Genomic DNA, 26,363 nt, shown 5'->3' on the forward strand with positions numbered 1-26,363 from the left:
TGGACAAACACCTCATTCCAGCAGCTAACACTGGCAAGTCCAAGGTTTTCTGTTATGAAATGTAGGTTCTATACTAGAAAGGAAAATGTAAGATTAAAAGTTGGCCTTTTTAGAATCATGACTTTCTTCTATATAGGTTTCCAACTTTTATTTAAAAATAATTGTTTAACGTTAGAAGGATAGTCAATGTTGGAATAAAAAGATGGTCAGGCTATTACAAAAATGCATTAGCTTTTTCTTTACTTATTTATATTCTTTTGCTTTCATGGGACCTATCTCATTCCCCTCCCCTAAACGGCCACACATTTCACAATGCTGGCTGAATGTTTCATGTAGAAATTTAATTTTATGATTAATACACTTGTGCCATTTCTTGGAACCACTTGCTTGTTTAATTCTAGTCTATCAAATGATAATTTTGTTGATATTTAGAGGATCCTCAGTTAATTTCTGTGGCATTTTTGGTTATATTTAATAAGGAAAATAATAGGAAATATCTAATAAAAAAAGAAACAAAGCCAATTATTCCTGAGCATGTTTAAAATTATTGAAGTACACTTGTTAATTTTTAGTATAGAACCTACATTTCATAATAGAAAACCTTGGACTTGCCAGTGTTAGCTGCTGGAATGAGGTGTTTGTCCAGTACATCCAGAATGTCACCACAGATTAACTTTAGCTCAGTCTCAACCTGAAAAAACAAAAATAAATTTTAAAAAATTCACATTATTGAAATCTAGAAATTTTGTAAGTTATTACACATTCTATGTACCTCTGATTTTGAGGAAGAGAGCTTAGTATTGAACAGAATTCATTTCCCTCTCCAAACTCCCTTCTTCCCTTTTGACACAAAAGCAGAGAAAAACTGCCTCTTGGTTATCAAAAGTATCTTTTCCTTTCTGCATGCAATTAAGTGCTACACACACACACCACCCCCCACCCCAGTACCCCCTCACAGTCCAACTGCAGAATCACCAAGGACTGAAACTGACCACTGATGCTACTTAGTAAATGCTGGTCAATTACATGAATCTTTCACAAGGTAGCAACTATTGTGTCCATTTACTTGGGAAAACAGAAGCTAAGACATTTGCTCAAAGATCACCACCTTAAAAGAACTTAATAATAAGCAGAGCTAGGATTTGAACCCAGGCAGAGTGCAAGGGACAGAACAAAATTCAAACCCAGGCAGTTTGCCTTCAGTACTTACATTCCTAACAACGTTCAACAGGCAATTCCTTTAGTGGAAGAGATCCAAAACCAGTTAAGATACCAAAAATCTGTGGACCAAAGTAAATATTGCCACATACCCAGTTTACTTCTTTTTTTTTTTTTTTTTTTTTTGAGAGGGGGTCTCGCTTTGTCACCCAGGCTGGAGTGCAGTGGTGTGATCTCAGCTCACTGCAATCTCCACCTCCCGGGTTCACGCCATTTTCCTGCCTCAGCCTCCCGAGGAGCTGGGACTACAGGCGCCTGCCACCATGCCCAGCTAATTTTTTGTATTTTTAGTAGAGATGGGTTTCACCATGTTAGCCAGGATGGTCTCGATCTCCTGACCTTGTGATCTGCCCGCCTTGGCCTCCCAAAGTGCTGGGATTACAGGCATGAGCCACCCTGCCCAGCCTATTTTTTGGTTTTTAGACAGAGTCTTGCCCTGTCACCCAGGCTGGAGTGCAGTAGCCCTATCTCGGCTCACTGCAGCCTCTGCCTTCCAGGTTCAAGCAGTTCTCATGCCTCAGCCCCCTGAATAGCTGGGATTACAGGGGCGTGGCACTATATCTGGTTAATTTTTGTATTTTTAGTGGAGATGGGATTTCACCACGTTGGCTATGCTGGTCTTGAATTCCTGGCCTCAAGAGATACACCTACCTCGGCCTCCCAAACTGCTGGATTATAGGTGTGGGCCACAGGTTCAAGCAATTCTCCCTGTCTCAGCCTCCTGAGTAGCTGGTCATCACTGACCAAATAATAACTCAAGTTTTAAATGTGCAGAATATAAAAAGGAAAAACCCTCATTCCTAACAAAAAAAAAAGTCTCATTTCCTCAGAAACAACATTTAGCTATTTGATGTGTATCTTTCCAAATATTTGCCTATGTAAATATATATGTGTATATGGCTTTTAAAAATAAGAACAAAATAATATCCTTTACAGATAGTTCTGTAGCATATGTAGAGAATATATATGAGACCGGGCACGGTGGCTCACGCCTGTAATCCCAGCACTTTGGGAGGCCGAGGCGGGCGGATCACGAGGTCAGGAGATCGAGACCTTCCTGGCTAACACAGTGAAACCCCGTCTCTACTAAAAATACAAAAAATTAGCCGGGCGAGGTGGCAGGCGCCTGTAGTCCCAGCTACTCGGGAGGCTGAGGCAGGAGAATGGGGTGAACCCCGGGGGGCGGAGCCTGCAGTGAGCCGAGATGGTGCCACTGCACTCCAGCCTGGGCGACAGCGAGACTCTGTCTCAAAAAAAAAAAGAGAATATATATGCATATACTGAATGTAAATAGATATGCCTTTTACATATAGTATTATGGACACTTTCCACAGATATAGATGTGTGCTGCTTTTTTTACTGACTGCAGAATATTCCATTGATGGACATCTTAATCCTTTGCTGATTAATCCTCTACTAATGACTGTTTGCATTTCTTTGCTCTTTATCAACCATACTGCAAAGAATATCCTCATGTCTACATATTCTTATCTTTTGGCAGTGTTTCTATTAAGCAGATTCCTAGAAATGGGATCAGGTCAAATGGGATGTAGTATGTGCATTTTAATATTTGCTAAGTAGTAGTGTTTAATTACGCTTTAAAGAGTTTGAACACTACAATTCTAAACATGTTTGGACAGAAAAATTAGATTATTTTAAACAAAATGAAATAAGCATATCTCATAAAAATTAACACGTTTGATTTTCACACAAACATTTTAAATTTCTCTTTCTTCTGCAAAAAGCACCCTACCAGGCCGGGCGCGGTGGCTCACGCTTGTAATCCCAGCAATTTGGGAGGCCGAGGCGGGTGGATCACGAGGTCAGGAGATCGAGACCACGGTGAAACCCCGTCTCTACTAAAAACACAAAAAATTAGCCGGGCGTGGTGGCGGGCGCCTGTAGTCCCAGCTACTCGGAGAAGCTGAGGCAGGAGAATGGCGTGAACCCGGGAGGCGGAGCTTGCAGTGAGCCGAGATTGCGCCACTGCACTCCAGCCTGGGCGACAGAGGGAGACTCCGTCTCAAAAAAAAAAAAAAAAAAGCACCCTACCTTAGTATGCACTTCTTATACATATAATGCAAGCAATCCATCTATTAAATAACTTACCTTTCACAGTAAACCTGTAGACAGCATCCTGCTCCACACAGAAGCTGGTTGTCTTTTCCTTCTCTGACATTAGCTATTTATTTTGTAGAGTGTAGATTCTAGAGAAATAATGTATAATACACCTGTTGCCATATGTAGATACTTACCACATTTAGAAAACAGTGGTGAATTCTATTGACAGTGGCTCTCAGTCATTAACAGGCTGTGGAACACCTCATGAGCTTGATAAAAATATCAGTTCCCAGGTCTACACCTAAAGATCCTGATGTAAGTGGCTTAAACAATCACTGCTCAAATACTCTATGTCAACTCAGAATCCTGACCAGAAAGTGGTTGCAATGGATGAAATATCATCTGTTAAAGAATAGGGTAAGATTTGAGTATAGGTGGATCATGTTTTGGGTAATACCTTGGTCAGTGGTTAAGAGTATAGTCTGTAGTTCAATAAAAGTCCAGTTTTGGAACACAGTTGACCATTTACATGCTGTGTAACCTCAGCAAAGTTGCCTAACCTTTCTGAGCTCTGGGTTACTTTTCTGTCAGATGGAGATATTAATAGTACCTAAGCTGTACTATTGCATTGGTAAGATTAAACAAACAATGTATAAAAAGCACTCAGTAGGAGTAAACCTCAACAATATAAGTAATTGCTATTAACAGCTTGATTCATCATGAATATGCACTACAGAATACTCTGCTTAATGGTGTCCATTCAAGTAGTGAATTATCCTAGAGCATGCATATTATGATTTGAGTTATAACATATTCTTAGTTTCAGTGTTCCAGAACTGTGTCTCCGTTCTAAAGTGGTTAACTCTGTGGTAGTCCTCCCCATCTCCCCCAATTTCCCTCCATTTCACCTCTTCCTAATCTTTGCCTATGATTCCTCTTAACCAGTGATTTTGATTTGCCAGAAAAACAAAACCAAACTCATCTTTATTATTTCCCCAGGCCGATCACAGTCCTGAACAAAAGCATCCGATATACATTTGTCGGTCTGGTGGCTTTGGTACCGTGACTGCCTACAGCAGGCCGATGACAGCCACTCAGTTGTCACCAAACACAGTGTGAGGGAAGGGGGAGGGGACAGGGGGAACTCTCGGAGCAAACAATCACAAACACACTGTGAAATCGAAAATAAATTACAAAAACTAAATAGTATAAATAAATTAAAATTTAAGTTAAGGAGAGTCCCACAGTGTGGCTGTTTGGCAACAACCAGTCCATAGAAGAGGTAGCTGTGGAGGTCACAGGGATGTTCCCAAGGCTCAGGCTCCTAGTCCCCACTGGGCCCACCGAGGTCACTGGGCCTCGAAGCTTCTGGACCCCTCAGGCACTCAGCTCCAGGTCGCTGATGTATTTCTGGACCCACTCTTCACTGGGGTCAGCACAGACCTGCTGGCCTCTCTTGGTTAGGAAGCTGTGGAGAAAGGAGGAAGGGTTAAGCACTGGGGAATCCAGCAGGGGAATCCTGGGCCCACCATGGCCCCACCAACCCACTGTCTGTGCTGGGCAGCTCAGGGCCTGCTCCTCTCTCGGGCCCCCTGCCTATCTCCTTCTAGAGAGCTTCTCTCAGGGACTCGGGGGAGCGGCCCTGCTGCCTCCTTCTTCCTGTCCCTTTCCTCCGAGCTGGTGCAACCCTTCCTGACTGTAACACCTGCCCCACTCCAGCCCCAAGTCAGGTCACACCTCAGAGCCCTGGATCTGGAAGACTGAGCCTTTCCAGGATGGCCTTCTGGCCTGTCTCTGCCCCCACCCCAACCCTCCCTACCTCCCTAGAGGTGGGCAGGAAGACTGGCACTTACATGACACTGGGCTTGGAGCACTGGCTGCTGGTCTCAAAGTAGTCAGCTATGAAATTCTGTGGAATCTGCCAGGAGATGTAGCTGAAGCAGCAGGCGGTCGGTGTGTCGGCAGCAACTGCGGAGAAAGGCAGAGAATGAGCCTGAGGCACAGCTCAGAAGAAAAGGCCAGTCAGCTTCTGATCCCCGAGCAGGTGAGGAAGGCAGGCTTGCTCAGACCAAGTAACTGGGAGGCATTTGGGCGTTTTTGCCGAGAAATGTCTCTTTGTTTCTGTCTATATCCTTCTTTCTCCTTGACTCTACATGGTGGGTTCTCTGTTTCTCTGTGTGATCCAGATACCTGGACGGACTGTTCTCTTATCTCAGCTCTCTTCAGGGAATTTTGTCTGGTTCAAGAAGTCATACCCCAGCCCAAGAGAAGTCTTGGACATCTCTCATAAGACATCCAAGGGACAGACCTAGGGTGAGCTGGAGAGTGAACAACAGATCCCACTGGGAAGTAACCAGCCCTGGATTCTGCCTTTTGCAAACTGATTTGTTTTGAACCCTGTTTTTCTATCTGTACAAGGGACTATAACTCCCCTGCCCCTACCTAGCTTCTCATACCTGGAGACTAGGAGGGCTAAGACCCCTTCTAGAAATAAAAATAAAAGTCTTGAAGAGAAAGACCAAGATGTTTGGCAGCCCTTTAAGAAGTTCTCTTTTTTCTCTTGGGGGCTCCTAGGCCACAAGAAAAGACTGATGTGGTCTAACCATGGCCAGAGAGTGGTGATACCCACAATGACAACTCGGACTCACGTGGTACAGAGAAGACCTGGTTGCAGAGAGCCACAGTGCAGAGGAGGACAGCAAGGGCAGCAGTGGAGACCTGAATGATTCTGAGCAGGTGATGGAATCTGGGCTCGAGTGTCGGCAGAGCCAAGAAGGGACTGACCACTCTGTGCTGCCTGTGTCCTTCTGAAGTCTGAAGCCATCTTTCCTTCTCTTTATAGGCAGCCCTGGAGGATGGGGAAATGGAATCTGGGGGTGAGGAGGGAAATTGTTAAGCATAGTGATGCTGTCATGCTGAGTGTTGCACAACTCAGGGTCCCTGGTGACCACGGGGGCTCAGGATATCCAAGAATAGCATCTCTGAGCTATTCTAGCTTCATGGGGAAATGGTTTCATCTCTAGCTTCATGGGGAAATGGTTTCTCCTGTGAGTGTGAAGAGGCGTGTGTGTCGACCCAAGGCTGTTCTTAGCTGATCCCTTCTCATAAGAACTGGTCTATGTGGCTGGGGCAGGATGGTTCATGCCTGTAATCCCAGCACTTTGGGAGGCCGAGGTGGCAGATCACCTAAGGTCAGGAGTTCAAGACCAACCTGACCAAGATGGAAAAACCCACTCTACTAAAAATACAAAATTAGCCCGGCATTGTGGCACATGCCTGTAATCCCAGCTACTCGGGAGGCTGAGGCAGGAGAATTGCTTGAACCCAGGAGACGGAGGTTGTGGTGAGCCGAGATCATGCCATTGCACTCCAACCTGGACAACAAGAGTGAAACTCCATCCCCCCACCAAAAAATAAAATAAAATAAAATAATAAAAATAAAAAACTGGTCTATGCATGAACTCTCCAGCCCCATTCCTTTCCACAGAGCTGCAGTTCTGCTTCCTCAGCCGCTCTAACCACAGGGATAGGGTCGATGGGCTGCTGCTGTGGAGGGCTGGACAACACCCACTGCTCCCAGAGGAAAGGAACTCAATGAAAGCTGGAGGAATAGAAAGCATGAGGTCACGCTTCAGTCATTTGTCTATTTATTAGTCACGGAGTGAGTAGGGCGCTGTGTTAAATGCTAGTTGTGGATGATAAAAATGCTTTAGAAGTGGGTGTCAGTATGTCAGGTGCCTAGAAATATTTGTAGCCATTAACCTAGAAAAAACATTTCTAGGAAAGAGTTCTGTGGAAGCAACCCAAATATGGAACCATCTTCAAACATAAAGATACCTGACCCAGCATCATTTATAACTCTAAAATAAGCAAAGCTAAATTTTTCTCCATCAAGGAATGATAAATTATGATATATCCACTAGATCATTTATTATTAAGTCTCTAAAATGAATGAAGTAGCATAAATATGCTTATAACATCAGTGGTTAAAAAAAAAGCAAGATACAACATTATACAAATTCTACAAAATTTGAAGAATTGTACAAATATATATATATATATTCCATGCCAACCCTAGGCATGGAAAAAATAAAAATGCTTGGAAATATATGCTTTAAAGAATGAATAGTGCTTATATTTGTGTAATAGGTCCATGGGTGATTTATTATTTTTTTCTTTTTCTGAATTTTTCTCATTTTATTTAGTGAGATTTTATTATCTTCTTGGTCAGCCCACAAATTTATGAACTAATTTTGTTTTAATTTAATTTTTTTAATTTAACTTAGAACATCACTGGTTGAAAAGTGGGTTGTGGTCAGTTGTTTAATCTGAAAGAAATTATTGATAAATATGCTAAAGTTTCTGTTCAATGGCCTTTGCCAAAATGAAGTCTTGATTTTCCATTTCTTTGAACTATTTTAAGGATCCTATACTATACTTACATAGATCATGCCAACTGAAGCAGTTTTTTCCTTGTTCTTTTCAATACATAATTTCAGTGGTGTGGAAGGGTCTCTATCTTCTCTGCCAGATCTGTATGCTCTTTAAAAATTTTCCATACTTTATTATTTTATTCTATCACAGTCAATCAGCATACCTCATTTTATAATGAGAAATAGATTTAGTTGGTTTTAATGATCTTTGTTTCTGAGATGCCCCTGGTCTCGTGGGGGCAGGTAGAGTATGTGAACAGGTAATTGTAGCATTTAGCAGAAAGCGCTAAGACTTTTAGTAGAAAAATAAATGAAAGCTCAGAACCCCACGAGGGGAAGAAGTGACCTTCCACCAGAGGGTTGGGGAAGGGTTCATGGAAGGGATGGAACTTTAGTTGTGTCTGCATAACTACCCGGGATTTAGGCATCTATAGAGGGGTGGGTAGTGGAGGCCCAGCTGAGGCAGAGTCCTGGGTATGCCACTGTGGGCTCAGAGGAAAGAGGGGGTGCTTCAGTGGAGCTGCAGAGCAGTGGGGGCGAATATGGATGATAAAGCTAAATTGGGACCAAACTAGGACAGGGCTTGAAATCCCCCCAATGGTGTTATAGTTGACACGCTTGATGCTGGAGAACAGCGGAGGACAGAAGCAAGTGCGACCATGCCTTTGGAACTCTGTCCTTCCTAAATGTCTGCAGAGTTAGGTCTTTTAATACACATGGGCTCTGTTTCCATCCCACCCCAATGATGGCTAGTGCCAGTCTTGAGGGAGGAGAAGCAGAGACAAGATCAGGGGCTATGGTAGGTTTCACCAGAGCTTTGGCATCCACGTATCTTCCCATATTGCTACCAATTCCAAATAAAGGTATCTCTGCCACTTATTTCATTAGAAACCTACATCACAGGCAATGTCTCCTTCTTACCCCACCCTCTGCCTCCCAGCTCTCGTTGATACCCCGAATTGCATTCCCTCACCCACTTCTTAGGGGAACCCCCTCCATACTCGTGATTCCGTTTCTGAGAGCTGGCTTCTGTGAGTTGCAGATGGCAAGAAAAGGAAATGGAAACTGCTGAATCAGTCAGTGTTCTGATAAGGGGCATCCTCTACCTCTGTGATTACAGCACAGTGTGTTATGATTAGTTATCTATGTAATTTGCTCTTCAAAAATCTAGACCATGTCCTGTTGATTTTATTTTAGTTTCTTGTTCTCAAGAAATTTATAGTTTAATAAAGGCAATGTGGGAGTTTGAAAACAAACTTTTATTTCATGCTAATGATAGATTAGCAACTACACAAATTTTAGTTCACAATAAGTAATATTTATTGAGTGGTCACCATGTGCCAATTTCCATAACAGGGGTTTACATGTTTGAACTGTTACTCTTCAAAACAGCCCTAGGATTTAGTTACCATTATACTTTCTCAGTAGAACAGGTGAAGAAACCAAAGTAAATAGAGGTTACGCAATTTTCCTAAGGCCATAAAGCTGATGATTACCAGAGCAGGGATTCAAATCCAGGTAGTCTGACTCTAGGTATCACACACGACACGTCCTGTACCCCAACTTATTATATTTGATCCTCACAACAATCCTATCATGGCAGATTTTTTAGAGTGTCTTCCCAGATTATAAACCAACTTCACACCATGTCTTGTTGGTTGATTTAAACCAAATCCTAGCACATGATGATTATAACATGATGAGCCTCCTGACCTAGTCTGTATTTCTTAACATTGTGTTCTTTTTAATAAAGATGATTTCTTGAATATATAATTCTATCTCAGTGTTTCTATATTTGTAAGACTTTCTCTATCAATCGGTTGAGTTGGGAGGGTCTTAGACATTTCCTAGGTGGTAAATTGATGTTCCCAGTTGAAATGACGTGCCCAGGGTCATGCAGATGGAATTGGTCAGTTTTATATTTCACTGTCTGTGTTAGTTACCAGTGTATCTCCAGTGATAATCACAATGCCTGACATACAGTGAAACATAATATCTATTTGATGAATAAATAAATCACTGATTTGACTAACAATATGTGTTATGCCTGAACTCTCACTATGCAGTCGAAATACTAATGTGAAGGGTAGGATAAGAAAGGCCATGGTGAGTGGGAGGATCAGGAAAAATAACTAATGGGTACTAGGCTTAATACCCGGGTGATGAAATCATTAGTGCACCAAACCCCCCATGACACGAGTTTACCTGTGTAACAAATATGTAAACCCCCCACCCCCCCACACATACAAAGAGAATCAGGAGAGTCAGGAGTGTGACAGGTCTCCAGAGCCAAGGAAGAATCTTTAAATAAAATGAGAATTGAAGCCAGTCACAGTGGCTCATGCCTGTAATCCCAGCACTTTGGGAGGCCGAGGCAGGTGGATCACCAGAGGCCAGGAGTTTGAGACCAGCTTGGACAACATGGTGAAACCCTGTCTCTACTAAAAATACAAAAAATTATCCAGGCATGGTGGCACATGTCTGGAGTCCCAGCTACTCGGGAGGCTGAGGCAAGAGAATCACCTGAACCCAGGAGGTTGCAGTGAGCCGAGATCACACTACGGCACTCCAGCCTAGGTGCCAGAGAGAGACTCTGTCTCAGAAAAAAAAAAAAAAAAAGAATTGATGGTCCCAATAAAGACACAATTTGAAAGAGAAGTGTAAATTAAACTTGCATAAAGAAGTTTTCAGTAACTTGGATCTAAAAGGTTATGCTTTGCTTTAAAAAGAAAGGAAAGAAAGAAGAAAGAATCTTTAGGATGTCTCTGCCTCATGCAGTCAGACCCAGGGAGAGCCACCCTGGCCAGGTGATCTCGGCTTTCAGTGAAGACACCTTCCTTGTGTCACCAGCTTGTTGGGAGCCTTTAGGATGTCTCTCCTGAGGGTCCCACAGGAGCCCAGGGCTGACTCCCAGAGCCCAAGTCAGACACCTTTCATCTTCATCAGCAGAGGGCATCGCATCCTCCCCGTGGCCGCCCTCGGTATCATGGAGCCACGCCCTCCGGCTCTGATTCTGTGCAGCTGACTCTCCCCTCCCTGAGAGTCCTCCTGCCCTTCAGCTGCCCAGGCTCTAGCTTCCCATGCTACCAACAAATGGGCCAGCCAAGCCCAGATGGCAGCATCTCCCCATCCGGTGTCCGTTGGCCCGACGCCACTTCCAGGAGATGACCACGAAGCCCAGCACCCACCCTGTTCTGGCCGCCCCCTATCGTGGCCTCAAAGTCAGGCTTGCCCTTTTTACACCCTGGCCCAGGAGACCTCCAGGAGAACCTCCAGCCAGGCTCCAGGGGATGTTCCCACCCCTCCTCCCCAGTGCCAAGGCCACATGGTGGGGTTACCAGAGGAAGCGTGGGAGTCCTTGGGGTTTGGGGGGCTCTGCAGCTGCCCAGCTCTTCCAGCTGATGGCTCCACAAGTTGGGAGAGGGCTCTGATTTCATGATGGGCTGAGGGCTTCTCAGGGTTCCACAGCCCAAATGGTGGGATAGTCCAGGGGCTCCAAGACCATCAGGAGCATGTGGTACCCACGTCACAACCCGAGACCATGTGGCATCTGGTGAGTTTATGGTCCCCTCAGCTCTTCCCCAGAGGCCCTGCATCCTGGGGGGCTGGAGGAGCAGCAGGGGCTGGAGCCCCTCGTGGGGCTGGTGACAGGCTGGGTCCCAGCCAGGGCCTGACCTGGGATGTCGGGTTCCCCACGGGCTGGGAGTTGGGTTTCCTTTCCAGCCCTGGAGGAGACAGAGGCACAGGGATGGGGGCCCAGCTCCCACAGAGCAGGGCTAAGAGCAGTGTGTCCACCAGGAGTGCCGGAAGGGGAAGATGTTGCGGGGAGCCTGGGACACTGGCCAGTGTTCTGCACTTGGGGAAGGATCTTCAGAGGGCCCTGGAAGAGGGAGGTTTTTAGGGCAGCCCAGGGGGCCCTGAGCACCTCTGTTCCTCCCATTAGGACAAGGAAGGTCTATGCACACAGGGTTCCTCGTTCAGCTGGCTTCTCCGGATGCTGAATGATGGGGTAAGAAGGCACAGGGAGACCCTGGCTCAGGGACCCTCCTTGCCCTGCAGTGACCTGCTTCCCCAGGCCGAGGGTCCAACTCACCTCCAGCCCACAGGAGGCTCAGGCAGATCCCCACAGGACACACAAGCAAGACCCTCTGCCCAAGACGGCTCATCTCAGGGCAGAGGGCGGGGCTCAGGCCCAGCCTCATGGACAGACTGGGTCAGGACCGACTTGGGAGGGCTCAGGGGAGCCTCAAGTCCAGGGGCCCCTGGGGAAGCCCCTCTCTCCACTGAAATGAGTGCCCCCCATAAGAAGCTGCAAGACCTTGTCTGACCCAGCCTCCTGGAGGGGTCGGGTGACCCTCATGGGGAGGGTCACTGAAGCCCCAACGGCCCAGCTCGAGCCACCAGCCCCAGCCTGGAAGGGCCAGGTCATCCCATGCCTACTTTCCCCACAGATCTGTCTCGGGCTCACCCTGCGCCTGTGGGACATGTATTTGCTGGAAGGGGAACAGATGTTGATGCCGATAACAAGCACTGCCTTTAAGGTTCAGAGGAGTAAGTCCACGTGTGCCCAATGGGGCCTGGGGATCACTGGGGTCAAACCCCGACTAGCCTAAGGGCAGCTTCCTCACACTGTCCTCATGATCCTCTGTTCTGGCCCAGAGGGAGGTCTGGCCAGGTGGGCTGGGCAGGGCACAGTGACACTGAGCCCATCCCTCACATGACCCAGATGAAAGTCAGGAGTGTGGTGAGCACTTCCCTGCCCAGGCCGCACCCCCAGCCACAGCGCTCTGTGCACATCTGGACCCCCGGGGTGGCCACAAAAGGATCTGGCACTGCCCAGTGGGAGACTGAAGTGGCCATGGGGTGTAGGCTCTGACTCTTCCCAGGGAACTCTCCTGGTCTGATGCCCACTTTGTCCCTAGAGCGCCACATGAAGATGTCCAGGTCTGGCCTGTGGGCACGTTTTCGAGACCAGTTCTTCCATACCTGGGCCCTGGATGATGACACTGTTCTTTTTTTCTTTTTTTTTATACTTTAAGTTCTAGGGTACATGTGCACAACGTGCAGGTTTGTTACATATGTATACATGTGTCATGTTGGTGTGCTGCACCCATTAACTAGTCATTTACATTAGGTATATCTCCTAATGCTATCCCTCCCCCTCCCCCCACCCCACAACAGGCCCCAGTGTGTGATGTTCCCCACCCTGTGTCCAAGTGTTCTCATTGTTCAATTCCCACCTATGAGTGAGAACATGCGGTGTTTGGTTTTTTGTCCTTGCAATAGTTTGCTGAGAATGATGATTTCCAGCTTCATCCATGTCCCTATAAAGGACATGAACTCATCCTTTTTTATGGCTGCATAGCATTCCATGGTGTATATGTGCCACATTTTCTTAATCCAGTGTATCATTGATGGACATTTGGGTTGGTTCCAAGTCTTTGCTATTGTGAATAGTGCCGCAATAAACATACGTGTGCATGTGTCTTTATAGCAGCATGATTTATAGTCCTTTGGGTATATACCCAGTAATGGGATGGCTGGGTCAAATGGTATTTCTAGTTCTAGATCCTTGAAGAATTGCCACGCTGTCTTCCACAATGGTTGAACTCGTTTACAGTCCCGCCAACCGTGTAAAAGTGTTCCTATTTCTCCACATCCTCTCCAGCACCTGCCCTTTCCTGACTCTTTAATGATCGCCATTCTAACTGGTGTAAGATGGTATCTCATTGTGGTTTTGATTTGCATTTCTCTGATGGCCAGTGATGCTGAGCATTTTTTCATGTATCTTTGGCTGCATAAATGTCTTCTTTTGAGAAGTGTCCGTTCATATCCTTCGCCCACTTGTTGATGGGGTTGTTTGTTTTTTTCCTGTAAATTTGTTTGAGTTCTTTGTAGACTCTGGATATTAGCCCTTTGTCGGATGAGTAGGTTGCAAAAATTTTCTCCCATTCTGTAGGTTGCCTGTTCACTCTGATGGTAGTTTCTTTTGCTGTGCAGAAGCTCTTTAGTTTAATTAGATCCCATTTGTCAATTTTGGCTTTTGTTGCCATTGCTTTTGGTGTTTTAGGCATGAAGTCCTTGCCCATGCCTATGTCCTGAATGGTATTGCCTAGGTTTTCTTCTAGGGTTTTTATGGTTTTAGGTCTAATGTTTAAGTCTTTAATCCATCTTGAATTAATTTTTGTATAAGGTGTAAGGAAGGGATCCAGTTTCAGCTTTCTACATATGGCTAGCACCATTTATTAAACAGGGAATCCTTTCCCCATTTCTTGTTTTTGTCAGGTTTGTCAAAGATCAGATGGTTGTAGATGTGTGGTATTATTTCTGAGGGCTCTGTTCTGTTCCATTGGTCTGTAGATCTGTTTTGGTACCAGTACCATGCTGTTTTGGTTACTACAGCCTTGTAGTACAGTTTGAAGTCAGGTAGCGTGATGCCTCCAGCTTTGTTCTTTTGGCTTAGGATTGTCTTGGAACGCTTTTTTGGTTCCATATGAACTTTAAGTAGTTTTTTCCAATTCTGTGAAGAAAGTCATTGGTAGCTTGATGGGGATGGCATTGAATCTATAAATTACCTTGCGCAGTATGGCCATTTTCACGAAATTGATTCTTCCTATCCATAAGCATGGAATGTCCTTCCATTTGTTTGTGGATGACACTGTTCTTAATCATCTTCGGGCCTCTATGAAGAAACTAACAAGGAAGCATGGGGACCTGCCACCCCCAGGTGGGCTCCAGTACCAGGTCCCCTCCTGAGTCACCCTGTGGGGCAGTCAATACTGGGGGAGTGCCCAGGACCCCTAACCCTACTACCTGGGTCTTCCTCTTTACCTTTTCTTCCTCCTCTTCCTCCTGGACTCTAAGAAAGTACAGGAGGCCCACCATTCCTCAGGGCAGGTACTCAGTGCGTGTGTACTGGACGTGCTGTGCACGCAGGAGGGGGATGTGGGCAAGACCTTCCAATGAGCCCCCTCCCACTTTCCACGGTAGCCTGTTCTCCCCCTCACAGGGCCCTCAAGGGCACTGGAGGAGCCAGACCCATTTGTGAGAGCCTCCGCTCCTCCCTGCAAGTACTGACAGCCTCAGAGAGCAGCAGAGGCCCCTCACTCCTGCAGATTCCTCCAAGGGTGCCAGGACAACAAGCCTTGAGCCAGGGAGACAAGGGAATCAGTGTCTCATTATCTCTACCATCTCTACCATCTGGGAGAGGGGGATGTGGCAGGACAGTCGGGTAATAGTGGGGAGAAGGTCAGCAGGAAAACATGTGAACAAATGTCTCTGTGTCATAAACAAGGTTAAGGAAAAGGTGCTGTGCTTTGATGTGCACATACATAAATATCCCCGTGCATTAAAGAGCAGTATTGCCTCCAGCATGTCTCACCTCCAGCCCTAAGGCAGTTTTCTCCTATCTCAGTAGATGGAATATACAATCCGGTTTTACACTGAGACATTCCATTGCCCAGGGACGAGCAGGAGACAGATGCCTTCCTCTTATCTCAACTGCAAAGAGGCCTTCCTCTTTTATTAATCCTCCTCAGCACAGACCCTTTACGAGTGTCGGGATGGGGGAGGGTCAGGTCTTTCCCTTCCCACAAAGCCATATTTCAGACTGTCACATGGGGAGAAACCTTGGACAATTCCTGGCTTTCCTAGGCAGAGGTCCCTGCAGCCTTCCGCAGTGTTTTGTGTCCCTGGGTACTTGAGATTAGGGAGTGGTGATGAGTTTTAACAAGCATGCTGCCTTCAAGCATTTGTTTAACAAAGCACATCCTGCATAGTCCTAAAGCCATTAAACCTTGAGTCGACACAGCACATGTTTCTGCAAGCACAGGGTTAGGGGTAGGGTTACAGATTAACAGCATCTCAAGGCAGAAGAATTTTTCTTAGTACAGAACAAAATGGAGTCTCTTATGTCTACTTCTTTCTATATAGACACAGTAATCGTCTGATCTCTCTTTCTTTTCCCCACACTGACCCCCACCCCAAAGAGGGGCAAAGGGGACCCTGGAATCTTGGACAAAAACCTCAGTGTTCAGGTGTCAGGGTGGGCCTGGAGTTCCGATCCAACCACAGACCCATCACCCTCAGAACTGAAAATGGTCTTCAAGGTCACCAAAGGCTATCAATACCCCAACCGGAGAGGGCAAAAGCCTTATCCAGGTTAAGCAGCACAAAAGTGAGAGAGCAGAGACTCGAGCCGGCTCTTAACTCCCAAGCCAGGATTCACACCGACTCTCGCCGTGGAGTCCCTGAGAACTCTTCACTCTGCCCCCACCGTGTGTGCGTGCACACACACCCCTTTCTCATTGGCTCACTGCCCCCCGCCAAGTTCCCCATACCAGGAGGTGTCAGGGCGGGATTATACACAAGCCCAGCACTGCAGACCTGAGGATCTGCGTGGGCTGAGAAGCTGCAGGAAGTTGCTGACCAACGCGCCAAACTGCTCAGCCAACTCCATAGATCACGCCTCTGCCGTGTGCACAGGTCTCGGGGTCTGGGGGTGAAGAGGGAGATGACAACATAGTTTCTGACCTTAGAAGAACTTATCATTTGAACCTGGAGGGAAAACTAACACTGGAAAATACAGAACCTGGCTAGAAACCCTGGGATGCTGGGCTTGCCTGCCACGCCCACACCACAGGAGGCAGCTGGGGTAAGCATTGCCCCGCTGAGCCTCAGCAGTAGAGGAGGGGGCTGCCCTCCTGGCCTTGATCCCTGAAAGGGTCCTAGCAGAGGGAGGCACCAGCAGGACCTCAGAGGATCTGAGTTGACAGAGGAGGAGGAGGCGTTTCCTCTGCACCAATGATGCACACCTGCCCCAAGGTGGCCAAGAGCCAGGCCCACTAAGCCTGGTGAGCACAGAGAAGCCCGGTGGGCATCCTCCAGGCAGAGGATTCCTCCCCGCACCCTGCCTCCTTCCTCCCTCCTTCGTCCTGCCCATATCAAGCACGAGGCACGAGATCATGGCATACCTGAGGCGGCCGGGAAACACCATTGGCCAATGCCACGCCTTGGCTTGCAGTGATTCTCCAACCAGACAGATCATCAGAGTCCCCAAGAAGATTCGCAGCCCTGCTCCAACCCCCGCATCAGCACCGCTCAGGACAAGCCTGCTGGTGGGGCTGTTTTACAAGCTCCCCAGCCAACTCAGGCTGGGAAGGCAGGAAGCAGCTTAGGGGGCTGAGGAGGGGGGCAGAGAAGCTGAGGGGAGAGAGGGGGTTGCTGCAGGGCCCCCAGCCCCGAGGGGACCAGCCAGAGCCACAGGCTTCAGGGCAGGAGGAAGGAAAATTTTTTTTTTTTTTTTGTTTTTTTGAGACGGAGTCTCGCTCTGTTGCCCAGGCTGGAGTGCAGCGGCGCAACCTCGGCTCACTGCAAGCTCCGCCTCCCGGGTTCACGCCATTCTCCTGCCTCAGCCTCTCCGAGTAGCTGGGACTACAGGCGCCCGCCACCACTCCCGGCTAATTTTTTGTATTTTTAGTAGAGACGGGGTTTCACCGTGGTCTAGATCTCCTGACCTCGTGATCCGCCCGCCTCGGCCTCCCAAAGTGCTGGGATTACAAGCGTGAGCCACCGCGCCCGGCCTAGGAGGAAGGAAAATTAGAGCCCCACTGAGCCAGTACAGAGCAGCCTGGCATCGGGGCAAGCGGGGGCGAAACCTTGGGCAGGACGTTCAGCCTCTCTGAGCCTCAGTTTCCTTCTCTGGGAAATGGGAATAACAGCCCTGCTTCACAGGCATATTAGGGGATTAGAGTCTAAATAAATAAAGCACCTGGCAAAGGCTGGTGGCTAGTGTTATGTTTATGAGCAGGTGTTTATAAAGCACCTACTATGTGCCTGGTGCTGTGCTGGGCACTCAGACCCAAAGAACAAGACAGAGAAGCCCTGGAGACATAGTCTTCTGGGGGAGAAGGTGGTAAAGACAATTCCGATACACTAAAGCCAGGCCACGATGGGGTACTGGGGCCCTGCAGAGAAACAGAGGGAGCAGGGTTCCTGGGGGAGAACGAATGTCCAGGCCCAGGCTCTGCTCCTGTGATGGCTTCCGGGATCTGGGGAAATCTGTGAGTGCCAGGCCCACCTTTGGGGGTCCTCTCCCCTCCTGCATGTTTGACGCCCGCTTCTGAAGGTGGGGCTGTCATAGCTCTTCACAATCCAACCACAGATCTGCAGTTTCTGCCTTGATGACGGGGTGAACCATTCTGTGCAGTGGGCAGGGTGGATGTGGACGAACTGTGAGTCCCTCCATGAGTTCCATAGCTGGGTCCCCAATCCAGCCCAGGCACATGTCCCCAGCATCCTGGGCCCACTTGGGGTCCTTGGAGAAAGTCACTCAAGTCTCCCCACCAGCCCCTGGCAGCCACTGCCTCTACTGGCTCACCTCTCTGGGCACACCAGGGGCTCCCCCATTCTGGCCTCCTGAGCCTCCCACCCACTCACTTTGTGGAGAAGGGCTTCTTCCCCAGCAGAGGGGCACAGTCTGGGGCTATCTCTGGTTCTTCCCACACTCTGACCCCTCCTCACTCGCGCCATCAGTAATTGTGGACCCCAGTCTCTACAGGAAGGAGGGATAGCCCTGCCTGGAGCCTGAGGTGAGGGAGGAGGGGGGCTTGGCTCCTCTTCCCAGCATGGAAGTGGGGCCCACTCACCTCCCATGCCCGTCTCCACTACTGACCCCTCAGGCTCTGGGACAAGGGCTGAGTCACTGCTCCTTGGAGCCTCAGTGTCCCCATCCACACAACAAGGCGCCTTCCCCCAGACCTTCCCTGCTTCCGGGGACTATTCAGACAAATGAAGTCACCCTCCAGAATGAGCCATCTGCAGCCCAAGGCTGGTTCTTCTGGTTGTGGCAGGATGTGTGGCGGGGGCCTGGTGCAAACAGTGCCTCCCTCCTGCCCTCCATGGCACCACCTTTGCTGCCAGAGAGCAGGGAGATGTCAGTCTCTGACGGAGCAGAGCCTGCCCTTGCTTTGAGTCGCGCAGATGCCGCTGCTGGTGCAAGTCCCCGAGTCCAAGCAGCCATCTCCCCTGCAGAGAGAAACACTCTCCCAGGATGTCATAGCTCTGAGGTCCAGGGGGGGCCTGTGACCAGCCCAAAGTCACCCATACCCCAGTGGTCAGTACCCATCCCCATCCCTGGCCTCTGCCAGTTCCAAACCCCCACCAACCCAGGCTCAGAGGGCTCTGGTCACTCCCATTTTCCTTGGGCCTGGGCACCACCCCCAGCCTCCAGGCACCAGGAGAGAGAGGGTGTTTGGGGGCCCTGGTCTGATTCTGCAGCAGCAGAGACACCACAGTTCCAGCAGTGATGAGGTGGAGGCACCCTCCTCCCACTAACCCCCTGCTTGAAGAAAACCAGGAAAGCAGGCCAACCCGCCTGGCAGTTTCTGGATTTACTAGAAGGAAGATTTCCAGGTGTCAGGCTCACCTCCCACAGACTGCTCCCCACAGCCACGTTTGCTGCCACCAGCAAGAGCTGGGGCTGGTGCTCAGAGGGTGCCGGGAGTGGCTGGAGCAGGACTGTTCCTTCTCATTTTCCTAAGAGGCAGTTTCTAGCCTCCCTCACGCCACCCCTGTCCCTAGTGGGGAACCAAAGAGGATCCAGACCGCCAGGGAGAGTGGCACTGCTCCCTGGGCACAGCCACCGTATCTGCAGTGTCCCCCAACTCCGCCCTGTCCGCGTCCTGAGCAACAGCTGACCATGTGAGGAAACATTCCTGAGAGAGGCCCCACCCTTTCTTTCATACCTGCCTGGGGTCCGTAGCCTTCCCTGAAAACACCAGCCTCCCGCTCACATTCCCAGGGCGGAGGCAATGGGAGCCCCTCTTCGGGATTTTCTGAGACTCACACAGGAATCGGGGCCCCAACCACCCAGCCTACCTCCCCCACCCACCCTCCCTTTGTGCGTATCCCAGCCCTTGATCACCTTGTGCCCCATCTAGGGGGAGGGCACAGCCCACAGGACGGGAGGAGCAACTGATTGAGTGAGACATCTCTGAGGATTCGGGCTCCCACACCTGAGATCTTCCCATCCATTTATGGATGGGAAAGCAAGGCTCAGTGAGGGGAAGTGACTGCCTAACTTCCCGAGGTCACAGAGCTACTCACAGGGTAAGCAGTGGCGACCTAGGACCATACCTGACACACCGACTCCACCCCGGGTCTAGCGCAGCCTGGACCACCCCCTGAAAATCTCCAGCCCTTGGGAGATGCGAGCACCCCCCTCCAAACTCTCCCCAGAATTACTCTTTATGCTGGTCTAAGCTGACCCCTGACCTGCCAGTCAACAACAGGGGGTATCCAAGCACCATCTCCCCTCACCCTCACTCCTTCCCATTTCACCCTTTTGTCCCTAGTGCCCACTTCAGGGGCCAGAACAAGGACACATTTCATAGCTGAGCCAACGAGCTTTATTGTCATCAGGCATGGAAGCATGGGGAAAGGACTGAAGCAGGGGGCTGAGGCTGGAGAGGCCGAAGACTTTGGGGCAGATGGGGCAGCTGCCTCCCTGCCTCTTGGGGGGCTGGCCGGGGAAGCTGAGTCCTCAGCGGGTGGTCTGGTGGACCTGCTCGCGGGAGGAGATGACCTTGCCATCCTGGACCTCTTCCACAATGCTACACACCTGACGGGTGGTCACCGCTGCAGGAGAAGCAGGCACTTTAAAGTGGGTAGGGGCCAGGAGACCCTCGCTTGCCCCCTAGCCCTCATGGACAGGAGCCGGCTCTCTCCCTCGTCCTCCCCCAGGTGCTGTGAGTGCCTCCACTGGCACCTTGACATCACACTGCACACACATCCCTCCTGTCCCTGCCACCGCCTCCCTCCCATCCCATCTCTCTGCCAGTGGCCCTGTGTGAGTCTTGCCTCCCCAGATGGGTTATTTGATTGTGACCCAGTGTGTCCTGCCAGGAAGGAGCCACGTAGACTCCATGAAATCCGTCTCCATTGCTCTGCAGTCTCCAGGACATAGACTTGCTCCCATATCCCCCATCAGACTAGGATGGCCAAGACAAAAACCAGGCCCCTGTCTCCTCTGTTAGACTAGGAACCCTGGGGCTAGGATCATGTCTTCTCCATCAGACTGGAATTTGGAGGACAAGGAACCATGTCCCTATTTCCCATCAGGCTAGAGTCCCCAGAGACAGGACTGCTTTTGCTCATCCGAAAGCTGTCAAGAGCAAAGATCATGAGACCATGTTCCTATCTTCCCATCAGATGACAATCTCCAGAGCTGGGACCTGTCTCCTCCATCAGACTAGGATCTCCAAGGTAAGGACCAGTTCCCTGCCCCACCCCCATCAGACCAGACAGCATCTCTCTCATTTGATCTTTTCTTGAGTATCAATCCTCAGTGTTAATGGGTCACTTCTCCCACCCCTGCTGAGGGACAGCCATCAACTCCTGGAGCTCCTGGGGACCCAGCCCCAGCAATGTGTAGGTGGGCTGCCTATCCCATGCACCCAATCCCCAAGGCCTCAGCCACGAAGATGCTTATGTTCTTTCTTGTACTGAGTCAGCCTGAAAGAAAGAAAGAAAAAAAAAAAAACAGAGAGGAAATTAGATGTGAGTCTGAGAGCCCCACCCCTGCCAAGAGGCCACCAGCCCTGACCCCAGGCTCCCCCACTCACTGGGCATCCTCGCCCTCCAGCAGGTGGCGGTAGGTGGCGATCTCCTGCTCCAGCCACGTATTCACGTCCAGGAGGATCTTGTATTCCCCGTTCTGCTGCTCCATCTCGCAGCGAAGCTGGGCCAGCTGCTTCTCCACGCTGCTGATCAGCCCCTGGATCTGGGACAGCTGCATGCAGTAGCGGTTCTCTGTCTCTGCCAGGTTGCCCTCCAGGGATGCTTTGTGCAGGAGGGCAGGAAGACCAGGGGTCAGTGAGGGTTGTCAGTGTCCTCTTCTGGGCCCACCCCCATGCACAGGACTGTTCCTACCATGTTGAGCTGGGACTGCAGCTCGATCTCCAAGGCCTGCATGGTGCGCCGGAGCTCCAAAATCTCGCTCTTGCCACTCTGCACCAGCTCGCTGTTGGTAGCCACCTCGCAGTCCAGCTCCTCTGTCTGCAGACAGGACACAGGACAGGGTGGTGAGAGCCTGGATCCCTCTCCCAAGTCAGGCCTCCTCCCAAATCTAACTGTGGAGAGAGTGGTGCCTTCTCACCAGCTTCCCACGTCCCAAAGCCCAGAAACATGCCATTTGAAATGTTAACTTTTTATGGTTAATCACTGCATGTGGGACGCACAGACCAGAAACTTGAGAACCAGCCAGAACATGTAGCCTGGCTCTTGGTGCTAGTTCCTGACTTCTTGAGAGAGAGGTGGGGACTCCCAAGGCCTTTACCCTCTGCCTTTATTCTGTGGGGGCTCCCTACCTCCCCACCCACCCCCCAGATCCCAGCTTGAGCTCAGCTCCAGGTCTGTTGATGCAGTGGGTGACCCTGTGGTCCATGCAGCTTGCGGAGGAGGCGGCACCTCAAAGACACCTGGCTGTGGGCTTACTGTCAGTGCTAAGGCCCCTGAGCCCCAGCCCCTAAGAGAGACCTCTGGCCTGCAGCAGCCCCCACCTTGCTGAAGAACCAATCCTCGGCATCCTTGCGGTTCTTGTCTGCCATCTCTTCATACTGGTCATGCATCTCATTCAGGATGCGGCTCAGGTCCACGCCTGGGGCAGCGTCCAGCTCCACGTTGATCTCACCGCCCACCTGGCCTCACAGGGCGTTCATCTCCTATGGAAAAAGGGGATGTGGATGTGCACATCTGGACCCATTCTGACCTCTTGCTCCCAAGCCTTCCCCCACGAGGGACCCCACTCCCCACAAGGACCCCTCCGTTGTTCTCCCTCTGCTCTATCTGACCCTCTAAATGATTTTTATTCATCTGCTCAGTATTGCCTCCACCATCAGACTCTATCTCCCCCATTAGACCAAGGGCTCTCCAAAATAAAATCTAACTATTAGGCCTATGCCCCCAAAATTTCCCCTCTAATTTCCAAGCTTCTATGTAGACGTTCAGCTTTGAGAGTGCGAAATGGGACAAGAAGGAGACTTCCTTACTTATCCCCCGCCCTCGTGAGGGAGGCCAGGGCAGGTAGAGGGAGCCTCTGCGGAACCCTGGGAGGTTCCTCGGGTACAGAGAAGCAATGTGGTACAAAGAGGAGTCTGCCCTGCACGCTGGACCCCAAGGATCAGGGCTCTGCAGACAGGGAAGCCCTCTAAGGTGACTAATCCCAGTGCGCCTGCTCTGCTCTCTCCCGCGGCCTCAGCCATGGCCCAGCCCCAGGGCTCTGCCACCCACTCCTCAGCATCTTTCACCTTCTGCCCCAGCCACCTCACCTCCTCGTGGTTCTCCTTCAGGTAGGCCAGCTCCTCCTTGAGGTTCTCAATGTGCATCTCCAGGTCGGCTCTGGCCAGGGTCAGCTCATCCAGCACCCTGTGCAGGCCATTGATGTCGGCCTCCACACTCAGGCGCAGGGCCTGCTCTGTCTCAAACCTGCCGTGGGAATCAGGGACTTCAGCCCAGGCTGCTTGGACCTGCAGGTCCAGGTCCTGGCTACTCACCTGCCTTCATTTTGCCAGGACTCTAAGGGGTTGGAATGGCTGACGAGAGGGGTCGAGTGGACACAAATTCCAGCCTCGGGGCCCCGGGACCATCACAAGGCCAGATCCCATGCCCACCAGCTTCCTTACTTCTCTCTGCCTCCCGCCTCCCCTCCCTCTCTTCTATTCCCTGCCTAAGCCCAGCAATCTTCAGAACTGGCTGCCTTCATTGCATCCTGGACTAAGGAGTGGGGCTCCTAGGACTGCCCCACCCTGAGCTCCTGGGCCTTGCCACAAGCAACCAAGAAGTCCTGGGGTCAGGAGGGGTACCCTGAGATCCTCCCCCAGCTGGCCCAAGGCTGCCCAAGCCCACAGCTAGGACTCACTTGGGGCGGAAGTCAGCAGTAGCCAGATGGGCATTGTCAATCTGTAGCAGGATGTTGGCATTATCCACGGTGGCTGTGAGGATCTGAGGAGATGGGAAAGTAGTCAGGTCACTGGATGGGGGTGGCTGAGCCCACAGCAGGGTTCTGAGCAGATCTTCCTGCCTGGGGGCCTCTCTTCCCACCCAGCCCCTCCCTTGCCCCGTGCTGTATTATTGGCAGAGGAGGGGCAAGCAGAACTCTAAAGGGCTGAAAGGTGCCTCTTCTTGCCCTGCTTCGCAGTACCCCACCAGACCCCCATGCCAGGCTCAGCCTTAAAGGAGAAGAGACAGCTGGCTGGGACCATGAGGCAACCAGAAAAGAAGGGAAAATGTCCCCAGGGCAGAAGCTGTCCCAGAATTCTAGAACAAGGGAGGGGATATGGGCAAACCCCTCCTTTTACAGTCAGCTAGAGGGTGCCCGTGACAGGCTCCCCCAAAAGGAGGCTAAAGGAGCCCTCACCAAAGAGTGGTTCCAAATCAGAAGTCAGGACCCCTCCTAATCCGTAACCCTGGGCTCCAGCCAGCAGCCCTGCCCCCTGGGGTTTGCTGAGCCCGTCTTAAGGGACAGCAGGAGGAAAGGAGAAGCCAGAAAAATCCCCAAATAAGGCACATCAGAGGCCTTCCCCACCCTGAGGTCCCACCCCCTCCTTTCTGCCTCCCCCCGAAGCAGGTGCTATCGGGAGTTCACCCAGACACCCCCACTCCACATCTCCCAAAACCCCCTCCTGCTGACCCCTGCTCCAAAGGAGCAAGACACCACGCATCCAGCGGCCCATGGGCCCAGCCCTCCATCTGCATCCTCCTGCCTCATCCTACAACCTCTCCAGGTGGAGGAGCTCCATGGGGGAGAAACTGAGGCTCCAAGGGGCTCCACGAGGCCTGTTTGTTCCTGACTCAGCCTGCTGCCCCCAGAAAAGGGGGATGTGGGCCACACAGGGGCCCCAAGGCAGGTTCCCAGAAGGTAAGCCACAGCCAAACCACTCTTGGCTCCCTGAGACCCTATGGCTGGACTCCGGGCCTTTGGCCAGGGCAGGAGTTGAGGGGGAAGAAGTCATGCCCCCCAGAGACCCCTCCCACCAGCAGGCCCTACCTTGTTCTGCAGCTCCTCGATTGTCCTGTAGTACTGGCTGTAGTCACAGGCAGGCCCCGGGGCCTGCCGCTGGTACCAGTCACAGATCTTCACCTCCAGCTCAGTGCTGGCCTCCTCCAGGGCGCACACCTTGTCCAGGTAGGAGGCCAGGCCGTCATTGAGGTTCTGCATGGTGGCCTTCTCACCTCCGGCCAGCAGCCCATCAATACCCCCAAAGCTGCTGCCATAGCCACCGCCAGAGCCAAAGCTGTAGCAGCTGGAGTAGCTGCTACCCCCGAGGGCGCTGCCCAGGCTGCCAGCAGATCCCAGCCTGCAGGAGCCGGCACCCACGCCACCAGACAGCCGGCAGGAGGTGCGGGAGGAGCCGCCCCCCAGGCCGGAGGAGCCCTTGATGGAGCTGGAGGAGGTGAACTGGCAGATGGTGGTGGTCATGGTGGCGGCAGCAGGAGGCAGGCACACAGGAGAAGGGCTGGAGAGGAGAGGGGCCCCAAGTTGTGTAGGGCTGCCGGGGTTCACATGCTTCCTTTATAGGCCACCAAGTGGGCGTAGCGATTACAACAGGCTTGCTCCTCTGTTTCCATTCCCCTGGGCTTTCATCACCATGGGCCACCTGCCAGCTCCCAGGTGGCTGGGGACCCCCTCCCCACCCATCATCAGCAATTTGCCTCATTTCTCCAAATCCTCGTGCTGGGTGCTGTGCGTGTGCGTGTGCGTGCCACTGCTCTCAGGCTGTCACCTGTGATTCGGGCGGGCCTTCCAGCTATGCTTTCCCATGACCTAACACGGAGAAGACGAGAAGGCAGAACTTCACCGTCCCCAGGCCCTCCCAGGCAGCCACCACCCCAGCCCGGGCTGCCTCAACCCTGTCTAGTGGGGAAATAGGTTGCAGTGTCAGGTGACCCCCCCCGAAGTTGCTGTCTTTCACCCCACACTGCTCCACCCACGGTGCTGGCCCGGGGCTGGGTGCTGAAGAGAAAGAGGGGACTGAGAACCTATCCTGCCTTGGAAACTGAGCCCAAACCCACCAGGCCCACCTCACAGCACAGAAATGCCATCAAGCCTCAGAGGCCAACTCACATGGCAGATAAATTGGGGCTCCAGAGGGGTGCAGTGTCCACACTGGCCCCTTCTGTAGAGCCTGACACCGAGGAATGCACTCTAGGGGCTACAGTTCCATCCAGTCAGCTTCTGACCCTGTCCCATCCCTAGAAGCCCTTGCTAACCCAGTCTCCTCATGTAAACCTTTCCCCAGGTTTACACTCCAGGCTGGGGTGGGCAAAGAGGGGCTCAGCTATAGGATGGGGAAATGGTGGGCTGTGCTAAGAGAGGATCTAAACCAACTGAGAGGGGAATGCCCCCTTCCACTCCTCTCACCCTTCTGTACCCCAAGAGACCTCAGGGTCAGGCGAGGGGCATTTATCTCAGGTCTCAGCCCACAGGAAACCTAAAGGACATTGCCCAAGAAGAGGCTCTTAGAAAGACCCCAGCCAGCCCCCTCCCCACTCCAGGCTCCCCAAGATGTGGCTCCTCGGGCCATGTGCCCCACCCCACAGCCCCACCCTGCCCTGCCCACCACCCCAAGCCCGGCCCTGGGTCCCTGGCCAGCC

At 51.1% G+C, this 26,363-nt stretch overlaps 2 protein-coding genes across 2 annotated transcripts; one reads left to right on the forward strand and one right to left on the reverse strand.

Moving 5' to 3' along the window:
• Positions 1 to 10,581: 10,581 nt before the first annotated feature.
• On the forward strand, positions 10,582 to 14,947 carry LOC100593668 (putative TBC1 domain family member 29). Its single transcript, XM_012503850.2, has 6 exons — positions 10,582 to 10,693; positions 10,772 to 11,040; positions 11,656 to 11,721; positions 12,164 to 12,263; positions 14,391 to 14,439; positions 14,722 to 14,947. The coding sequence occupies exons 1-6, from the start codon at positions 10,582 to 10,584 to the stop codon at positions 14,945 to 14,947; spliced, it is 822 nt and encodes a 273-aa protein (XP_012359304.2).
• Positions 14,948 to 20,149: 5,202 nt separating this feature from the next.
• Positions 20,150 to 25,336, reverse strand: LOC100592984 (keratin, type I cytoskeletal 17-like). Its single transcript, XM_012503853.2, is given in 8 exon segments — positions 20,150 to 20,348; positions 21,190 to 21,224; positions 21,335 to 21,555; positions 21,642 to 21,767; positions 22,271 to 22,432; positions 23,039 to 23,195; positions 23,629 to 23,711; positions 24,757 to 25,336. Coding segments are annotated over 8 exon segments (1,311 nt in total). The 5' UTR covers positions 25,189 to 25,336; the 3' UTR covers positions 20,150 to 20,253.
• Positions 25,337 to 26,363: the final 1,027 nt, after the last annotated feature.

Source organism: Nomascus leucogenys, unplaced genomic scaffold (genome assembly GCF_006542625.1).
Source record: "Nomascus leucogenys isolate Asia unplaced genomic scaffold, Asia_NLE_v1 Super-Scaffold_361, whole genome shotgun sequence".
NCBI lineage: Eukaryota > Metazoa > Chordata > Mammalia > Primates > Hylobatidae > Nomascus > Nomascus leucogenys.

Coding starts and splice junctions, on each gene's coding strand:
- LOC100593668 (XM_012503850.2), top strand. CDS start 10,582: ATGTCTCTCCTGAGGGTCCCACAGGAGCCCAGGGCTGACTCCCAGAGC. Junction 11,041..11,655: donor CCCAGTGCCAAGGCCACATG/GTGGGGTTACCA, acceptor TCCTCCCATTAG/GACAAGGAAGGTCTATGCAC. Junction 12,264..14,390: donor TGCCTTTAAGGTTCAGAGGA/GTAAGTCCACGT, acceptor AATCATCTTCGG/GCCTCTATGAAGAAACTAAC.